The 9,630-nt window shown below is 49.3% G+C and overlaps 1 protein-coding gene across 1 annotated transcript; it reads right to left on the bottom strand.

Moving 5' to 3' along the window:
• Positions 1-2,783: 2,783 nt before the first annotated feature.
• Positions 2,784-6,525, bottom strand: KRT35 (keratin 35). The gene is made up of 7 exons (XM_049780143.1): positions 6,055-6,525; positions 5,277-5,359; positions 4,965-5,121; positions 4,466-4,627; positions 4,073-4,198; positions 3,429-3,649; positions 2,784-2,931 (listed from the first exon to the last, which is right to left on the bottom strand). The coding sequence occupies exons 1-7, from the start codon at positions 6,523-6,525 to the stop codon at positions 2,784-2,786; spliced, it is 1,368 nt and encodes a 455-aa protein (XP_049636100.1).
• Positions 6,526-9,630: the final 3,105 nt, after the last annotated feature.

Raw genomic sequence — 9,630 nt, forward strand, 5'->3', positions numbered from 1 at the left:
GCTGTTGAGAAAAATAATACCAATAGACTTTCCTTATGCAGGGTTGTTACAAGGCACACACACACACACACACACACACACACACACACACACACACACACCTTTTTTTCCAAGCCTTATCTACTAAGCCTAACAAGACATAAGAGGTATAGAAGTGGGGATATGACTCAGTGGCAGAGTTTATGCCTCATAAGTGAGAGCCCATGGCTGTAATTCCTGGGGTCTCAATAAGTCAACAAATATTGAAAATCCCAATAAATGAAGTCTGCCTGTATAGACACAAATATGCAAGATTTTAATAACCTCAGAGATAAGCCTTTATACAGGAGTTGGGTGTTACGAAAGAACAAAGAACAGAGAATAGCTCTTTGAATTAAATATCTGATTCAGTGAACTGAAATTAACAACTCAATAACTGAGAACCATTCAGTCAAATGTTTGAAATTAAAAGGAGTGTTTAAAAAAAAAAGGAGATAGTCTTGGGGCTGAAGCATTGGCTCAGTGGTAGGGTGTTTGCTTTGCGCACGGCTGACCAGGACAGACCACGGTTCCATCCCCCAGCGTCCCATATGGTCCTCCAAGACAGGAGCAATTTCTGAGCACATATCCAGGAGTAACCCCTGAGCATCACCAGGTATGGCCCAAACCAGGCAATAATCAATAGTCCGATACAGGCATCAATTAAAATCTGCCTTGTTGCAATATGGAGCCCCTGGACCCCAGCTACCTTGTTCTCAACTTAATAAAGGGATTCTTGTCCTTGATAAACCCCAAGAGACTAAGAGAGCCTTAAAAATTCATAATAACTAGCCACTCCCAAGCTTCATCAGGATTTCTGGAGAGAGAATAGGTGTCGGCCATTTTTAAAGCTCTCCAAGTATTTCCTGTGAACTAAGTCTGAGAGCCTCTGCTCCAATAAAAAGCACTTATAATTCAAAATCTCATGCTAATGAAGTAAATATTTAATTTACTTTCAAGCAGGACCTAGTTGTTCAGGTCCTAGTTAGTTCCCCTACCCTATATGCTAGGAAAGTAGATAGGCTTAGAAGGTGCTTGGCACAGAGGGAAAGTGGAGTGTAGAGTGTGAGCAGAGGCTATTGGAGACATGGTGCCTTCCTCACCTACACCCAGCAGCCTAAGAACTAAAGGCCCATCATAAGTCACATACTAGATACCCTCTCTGGCTTGTGGAGGAAACCTCATGCCCCAAAACCAGAACATTGGAGAGACGTGGATCTGGAAGAAAATGCCAGCGCAGGAAATAATCCACACACAGTGACGGGAGTAAAACAGGTTCAGGAACTCCAGAATGCAAGCCTTCTGCTCTCAAGAAGCAGATAAATCAGTGGAGGAAAACTGGGAACACAAACTGAGACCTGGGGTCTTTATTAGAAAGTTCTGGGCCTGGAGAGATAGCACAGCGGTGTTTGCCTTGCAAGCAGCCGATCCAGGACCAAAGGTGGTTGGCTCGAATCCTGGTGTCCCATATGGTCCCCCGTGCCTGCCAGGAGCTATTTCTGAGCAGACAGCCAGGAGTAACCCCTGAGCACTGCCGGGTGTGGCCAAAAAAAAAAAAAAAAAAAAAAAGAAAGTTCCAGACCACATCCTGGGGTGGAGAACAAGTGGTCTAAGCACCAATCCAAGGTGCTATATCCAAAAGTGTTTCCAACCAATGAATAACAAGCATATAATGAATAGGGAGGGATTTGGTTAATCCAACACTCACTGACCTGGTTTAATTATGGAATTTCATAAATGAAATTCTGGGCAAGGGGAGTATGGGTGCTCACTCTCAGAGGAGCTAAGGAGACATGACTTCAAGGAGGCTCCAGTCTAGGCTCCAGGGAGGCATGACTGGACAGGTTTCCCAGAACAAGTCGCTCTGAATTTTGGGATACAAGGCTAGAGCACATTCTGTCCTCTGCTGTGATAGGGTATGGGGTGTCTGGGGTTCTCTGAATTCAAATGGATGTGTAAAAGGCTGTACTAGGGGCCGGGCGGTGGCGCTAAAGGTAAGGTGCCTGCCTTGCCTGCGCTAACCTTGGACGGACCGCGGTTCGATCCCCCGGTGTCCCATATGGTCCCCCAAGCCAGGAGCAACTTCTGAGCACATAGCCAGGAGTAACCCCTGAGCGTTACCGGGTGTGGCCCAAAAACCAAAAAAAAAAAAAAAAAAAAAAAAAAAGGCTGTACTAGAAGGGGATGTTGTTAACAACCCTGGGAGCACCAAGATTGGAACCTCAGCTGCCATCTTGAAAGTCCATAACATGACTTCATGCTTGCCATCATACCAGTTATCCCTGCCTATAGGATTCTAGAAGGGGATATATTCAGATGGGTCTAGGAAGGGGTTGGGAATACCAGACACCCTGTAACAACTTGGGGGAAGTTTTCCAATAGGAAAATGAAGAACTAGCTCCCCCATTGGAGGCTCCAGACTACAGTACTAGAACTGGCCCAAACCCTATTCACCTCCCCATAAGTCACAACCATCTGCCCAGCAGACACCAACCAAGATGAGAAAGTGGGAGTTCGGCACAAGAAGTTGAATATGTTTTATTGTTCTGCCCCCAGAACCTACATGAACAGCATACAGAAAAGACCAGCCCAGGAGATCTCCCTAAAAGAGAAGGCACCTGGCCCTCTGGGCAGGAACTGGCCACAGGCCTCAAAAATCTGACAGGCGAGGAGTGTTGGGGAGATAGGGCTTTGAGATTAGAATTGACTAGATACCAAGGTTAAGTCTTGAAGATAATCACCTTGGATGTCTGGGTCAGACCCTCTCAGTACCGTCCCCCTGGGCAGGGCACACAGAGAGGGCGGGGGCTACAGGAGGTGCGGGCTGCACTGGGGGCACAAGTGGCTGCAGGGAGACAAGGCAGGCAGGACTTGGAAGGCAACTGATCAGGGCTGCATGGGTTGCAGGGGAGCCTGGGAGAAAGGGAAAGATCCGTTAGTACCGTTTTCTTATTGCTGCTGTCAATTACTCAGCGTTCCTCAAAAATCACCCACTTCACAAAAGTGCTCAGAGGTCAGGGACACAGCTTTGCACATTCAAAAACTCTGGTTTAATTATCAGCACCTCATAGTCTTTGAGCACAGGGCTTGAGCCTGATACTGTGCTTGTGTCAAAACAACCTCAAGCCCCCTGAGCACTGTTTGGGAAATCTCCTAAATTACTATCACCCAGTGAGGGGACCAGAGTGTTAGTACAGCAGATACATTTGCCTTGTACATGGCTGATTCAGGTTTCATTCCTGAGTCCTCCAGAGGCCCAAATCCCAAGAAAAGGATTTTTCCAGGATCACATAAACAAGCCCAGAACCATGCTCCTGAGTCAGAATGCAAGGCTCTTCCCAGACTATTAGTCTATTGTCCACCAAACTCTGTAGGTTTTGTTCAGCTGACAGGCTCCTGCAGATACTCACTTGCAATCCTCACTCTCCAGCAGGCCCCGGTAAGTGTTGATCTCACACTCCAGCCGGGCACGCACATCCAGCAGCACCTGGTACTCCTGGTTCTGTCTCTCCAGGTCACTGCGGATCTCAGCCAGCTGCGACTCCACGTTGGTGATCATGCACTGCATCTGTCCCAGCTGTGAGCTGTAGCGAGCCTCAGTCTCAGCCAGCGTGGATTCCAGGGCATCTCTCTAGGAGGAAAAGGACAGTTCAGGGAAGAAAGTTCAAGTCTCAGTGAGGCTTCAGAATGTAAGAACAAAAACTGACGAGTAAACCAACTCATAACAGGACAACCCACCATCAAATATCTTTGAAATGTTTGAAGAGCTTGTTGACCCTCCAGCTCCTAAGGGCATCTTTCCTATTAGTTGATAATCAGGATGTGTCTGTCGTGGCAAAGGCAGCAGCTGTAGCCAGGACAGGCTGGTTGCTACTGATCTTTCACCCTTTGGACATTGATGCATGGGGAGCTGGTTCTACATTCCCTCTATTGGCAAAGAATGTTCTAGAGACACAAGCCCTTGGGCCCCTAGATGCCACTGAGGAGGCCAAAGATCAGGATCTGGGGCTCAGGGTTTGTGGTCAAACCTTAGCCCACCCATCTTGAGGCTTACCATGCTCTGCTGTGCCTGCAACTCAATCTCCAGGGCATTGACCGTCCGCCTCAGCTCAATGATTTCCGCCTGGCACGTCTGCAGCTGCTCTGAACTGGACACCACCTGCTGATTCAGCTCCTCGGTCTGCAATGCACATGACCTGGAGCTGGTCAGGAATGCTCTAGAACTCTCTGAGGCTGCTGAACTCCCCCAAGCCAAGAAAGATCTTCCAATCAGCCAATCACATTACTTACTCCCCAAGTGGACTTTGCTATTTAGATGCCAGCAACTTGGACCCTGGTGCATGGCAAGGCAGAAACAGAGCTTGGATTTGGACTCCACAATCTCTAGACCCCATCATGGTTGACTCACTCAGTTGACCCACTCCTTTGCAGTGTTGCCAGCTCCTACCTGGGTGTTGAACCAATCCTCAGCATCCCGGCGGTTATTCTCTACTAGGGTCTCATACTGGCACCGCATTTCATCCAGGACACGGTTCAGATCGACAGGCGGAGCAGCATCCACCTCCACATTGAGTCGGTCTCCAAGCTGACAGCGCAGTGAGTTCACTTCCTGTGACACAAATCAGGCTCAACACCAGGCAGTTCCAGCTGCCTTCCTCACCTGCAACCTCAGGCCTAGTTGATCCACGCACTCACCTCTCCTGCCCTATGCTCACCAGCTTCCATGCTCACTTCTCACCTTCATCATTTCCTTTCCTATATGCTCATGCTCTGCGCCCTCATGCTCACCTACTCACCTATGCCCACTTCCTCCACACTCACCTGCTCTCCCATGCTCTCACTTCCTTCCTCCATGCTCATCTTTTTTCCCATGCTTGCCTGAATCTCATGCTCACCTCCTCCATGCTCACCTGCTCATCTGTGTTCACCTGCTCCCCCATGCTTACCTCCTCATGGTTCTTCTTGAGGCACAGCAGCTCCTCCTTCAAGGACTCCACCTGGGCCTCCAAGTCAGCCTTGCACAAGGTCAGATCATCCAGGACCCGACGTAGACCGTTCATGTCTGACTCCACCAGCTGCCGCATGGCTGCCTCCGTCTCATACCTAGCAGGTCGCACAACCAGAATAGCTGAAAGTGCATTTCCATTGTTTCCACTGTCCTGCCCAATGCTTTGGGAATTTAGAACAGCCAGAACCCTTTGTCCAGGACTGTGTCTAATCCCTCTAGCCCCTGCCAAGGAACCCACAGGACCACTCACTTGGTACGGAAGTCATCTGCAGCCAGCTTGGCATTGTCAATCTGCACCACCAGCCTGGCATTCTCTGACTTGGTGCACAGTGTCTGGGGATATAAAATGAGTTCAGTTAAGTGGGGTGGTTTGCTAAGAGATCTCCCCAAAGCTGAAGAGGACAGAGGAAGCCGCTCATTCTGAGCTCTTCCTGCTGTTCCTGGAAGCCTATGTGCTTGCTGCAATGGTCAGACTGGAGACCTTTTAAATCCCTTCCAGGCAGCTTGTCTGAGACCTGGACCCTCTTCAAAAGGGAGGCATGGTAATGCCTCAATACAGAACAATGGGGGGGGGGTTCCCTGCAGCTACTAATCTCCCTGGCCTGAGAGACTCAGAAGTCGCAGTAGAAGTATACAGGAGTCCCTACTCAAGCAGTTCCTCTCAGAACCCTCTAGAACTTCCTGGTTTGTTGGCCAGCCAAAGAAAAAGGTGATCAGTCATAAGACATCTGTTCTGCATAAAACCCAGCTGCTTCAAACTCCTGTTCATAAAAGAAATGTCAGAAAAGATCTCACACCAGTTAGATCCAAGACTCTGTGTTCAGGCTCTACTAACTTCAGCCAGGTCCATGTGGGAGTCACTTAGCCAGCTGAACATCATGGACTAATGATGTCACCCTCAGCAGTCAGTACAAGGAGAAGTGAAGACACAGAAGTGAAGGTTTCTCCCACCACCCACAGAATGCACTGGCTCCCTGTTCAGCACTGGTGACACTGGTGGCAGCCCAGGCTTCTCAAAACCTCCTCACCTTCTTCTGCAGCTCCTCGATGGTGCGAAAATAGGACTGGTAGTCAGGACACAGGTAAGGCACCTGCTGATCACACCACTCACGGATGCGGCTCTCCAGGCTGGCATTCTCCTGCTCCAGTTGCCGCACCTTCTCCAGGTAGCTGGCCAGGCGGTCATTCAGAGACTGCATGGTCTCTTTCTCATTGCCCGTGAGGATACCCTCCCCATACCAGCCCCCGCCCAAGCTATAGCTGGTGGCAAAGCCCCCAGAGGGGAGGCAGAGAGCTGGGAGGCAGCTGGCAGCCCTGCAGTTGCTTTTACCCAGCCCAACGGAGCAGGAGGAGAAGCTCCGGGCCCCTCGGGCGAGGCTAGGGAGCCTGCAGGAGCTGCTGGAATACATGGTGGCTGCCCGGGCAGGGCTGCCTCCAGGCCCGCTGAAACCCTTGAGAGACCCTGAAGAGAAACTGGCCTTGAGGCACTTGGAAGCCATGGCCCTCTGCAGCTGGGAAGTAAATGGGGAATCTTGGAGGCTAGACACCCCAAAAGCGGAAAGGCAGCAGCTCAACCCAGATTTATATCTAAGCACCAGTGGGTGTTGGCCTTTATGAAGTGTTTTCTCCTCATTAAAGTTAATACCACTTTCTATGTGGAGCCCTCATTAACCTGTGATTTTGCTTCCCATGAACATGGCCTGCCCCATAAAAAGAAGCCCCGTTGGACGTGGCGGAGCCGAGACTTCTCTCCACACTGGGCTCCAGCAGCGCTTCAAAGGGCGCCGTCATGCGAGCCAGACCCCCAGCCACTGGGAAGAGGTGTGGGCGGCCAGTTGGCGTCTGGCTTTCTCCTACTTCATCTCCTTTCAGAAGCCCCGGGGTGAAGCAGGAGGCTGCAGTCAGTGGCTCTCAGTTGCAGGAAGAGAAAGACTAGAGGTGGCAGAAAGATTAGGCCCTCAGCTCTTGGTGGCATGGAAAGTTCTACAACAGCCCAGAAACTGATGGTGACCAATTACCCCGGTTTCCTCAAGACTGTTATACTTTGGGGAGCCAGAAAAAAAGCAAAGCAGGCAGGACACTTGCCTTTAACCCCTGCAGCCCATATGGCTACCCTAAGAGTAATCCCTGAGCACAGAATCAGGAGTAGGTCCTGAGTATTGTTGAGTTTCTCATAAATAAAGGTGGTGGGTTTTGAGGGTAGAACTGAGAGCCTCTCATTCCTGTCCAAAAGTGGACAGTTTTGACCCCAGACCACATCTTCTCCTCTGCTGGGAAATCTGTGTTGGGTGGGTTACCTCAATGTCATCTCAATGTTAGCCAGTACAATCAGAGAGTTGCTGATGGGTACCTGCCTGGCCTTTCTGCTTGTGTACAGATGCCCATGTTCCCTAGGTTGGGTGGGAATGTGAAGCCTTTCTTCTGAGACCTGGGATGAACTCCACTGGGGTCCCTGCTGGTTCATAACATGAGGACATGCTCTGGGCTCCATATGAACCTGGAGAGGTCACCACAGGGAAGGCCTGGGAGACCTAGGGAGGGGACAATCTTCAGAGTCCCCATGTGCCTCATGCTGCTGGCCCTATAGATGAGCAGACTAACAACACCCAAGCCATTGTACCTAGCAGACCCTGTGCTGAACACTCAGAACTCCTGGCAACCACCTCTGTTGAGATCAGGATCACCAATGTCCCCCAAAACCTATGTAGCTTCTTCCAGGAGCCTACCCAAGGCCTATACAATCTTCAAGTACACTCTCTGCTCTAGTGCCCTTTGCTAACTGTTCCACACCCTGTAGAACACAGCATGGAAGTAGGATTTGACTTCATGTGAGAAATGGGAAAACTTATTCAAGATCCTTCCAGCCTTCCCTGAAGACAAATGCCAGGCCTGCTTGTTTCAAACATCACATCCCTGCACTGGGCATCCACTCAACTGGATCCTGAAGTTTAGCCCTCCTCCAACAGTGGGTAGGCCTCCAGATGTTGGACAACTGGCACCATGAGTGCTGGCTAGTCCTTTGGCCTTTCATAAACTTAAGCTCACATATTATCTTGTGACTCAGTTCTATCTGTAAGGTACACTAAGGGACATTAAGCAAAACTGTCTTTATACTTCTTTGGAAAGCAGATGCTGAGCTTTTAATGTTTCCTGGATGGATGGATGGATGGATGGATGGATGGATGGATGGATGGATGATGGATGGATGGATGATGGATGGATGGATGGATGGACGGATAGACAGATGGATGGACAGATGGTTAGGTAGGAGAATAGATATACATTTGAATAAAATAATGCTTTGTCCATGGTGAATTATAAATTATATTAAATAAGAAAAGAAAGGATTTCAAGAAGAAAATAAAAAGAAGAAAGAGAGACCAAATGGGTAGGGCTGGAAGAGAAATATACTTCCAACATAATCCTCTTCCTGTTTTCCCAGATGAGGTAACCAAGGCTCAGAGATAGCCAGTGATGAGGCATTTCTAGGCTGGTGAGAAGCACTGCCCACACCAACCAGGCCCTTGGGCAGAGAACACAGTGTTCTCAGAACTAATAGCTAATTTCCTGCAAGGGAGACAAAACAGCCAGGCAATTCTGTGCAGGAAGTGAGGCTGAAGTCCCCTATTGTCTAAGCCCCCACTATCCCCATTAATGTGCTCGCTTTTATATAATATAGACACCCTCTCCCTTTGTTTGCTTTTGGTCTCCTTTGTTTTGTTTTGGTTTGGTTTTGGGTTTTGGGTTTAGAGACCACACCCAATGGTGTTCAGGGGTTACTCCTGGCTCTGCACTCAGAAATCATGCCTGGCAGGCTCAGGGGACCATATGGGGTGCCAGGACCTGAACTGGGGTCCATCTTGGGTCATCTGCATGCAAGCCAAATGCCCTACTGCTGTGCTATCTCTCCAGCCCCTGCTTTTGGTTTTGAGTCACACCTAGCAGTGCCAGAACTTACATATACTCCATACTCGGAGATCACTCCTGGTGGGCTCAGGGAAGCATATGAGGTGTTGGGGGTAGAATCTAGGTCAGCTGCATGCAAGGCAAGTGTCTTACCCACTGTACTATCTCTCCAGCCCAGCTGTCATCTCTTTAAAGCCATGAAGTAGCCTGTACATTGTTCTGCTTGCTTTCTGTTCCTTCATAGTATTCTTTAGCAGAACACTGTCAATACCTGGCACACTTTGTTAGCAAGAACTATGTAATTTAGCTAGAATCTAAGAACTTCCAAGACAGGACCTCTGCCAGTGGCTTAAAGGGAAACTCACTGTTCCAAAATACACTAAACACACTTGACCTTGCCTTCAAATTACACTTTGCCCTTCTTCCACCTCCTGCCAGTTCCTTCAGGTTTCTGTGGGTTATAGGTCTCCTCTAGAACCTTCCCTTGCTTCTTCCCATGCCAAGCATCTGAAAGCTTCTTCCTCCTCCCTCACCCCTGCCTACCTTCCTCTACCCAGCCAGTTCAGTCACCCACTCTCTGGTCAGCCCTACTTCTCCATAAGTGAGAATGCACTCATGCTGGTTCATCTATGCTTTGAGATGGATGTGCTCTATAAACTGTTGCCTGCCCCTGAAAAGAGAGGCACCTAAGCTTCACC

The sequence above is a fragment of the Suncus etruscus genome, chromosome 1 (assembly GCF_024139225.1).
Source record: "Suncus etruscus isolate mSunEtr1 chromosome 1, mSunEtr1.pri.cur, whole genome shotgun sequence".
In the NCBI taxonomy this organism is placed as follows: domain Eukaryota; kingdom Metazoa; phylum Chordata; class Mammalia; order Eulipotyphla; family Soricidae; genus Suncus; species Suncus etruscus.

What these genes read in the sequence shown, in the direction of transcription:
- KRT35 (XM_049780143.1), bottom strand. Translation starts at nt 6,525, where the DNA reads ATGGCTTCCAAGTGCCTCAAGGCCAGTTTCTCTTCAGGGTCTCTCAAG. An exon ending in AGGATTGGTTCAACACCCAG is followed by an intron (nt 4,199 to 4,465) that starts GTAGGAGCTGGC and finishes TGTGCATTGCAG; the next exon opens with ACCGAGGAGCTGAATCAGCA. An exon ending in TGCAGGCACAGCAGAGCATG is followed by an intron (nt 3,650 to 4,072) that starts GTAAGCCTCAAG and finishes TTTTCCTCCTAG; the next exon opens with AGAGATGCCCTGGAATCCAC.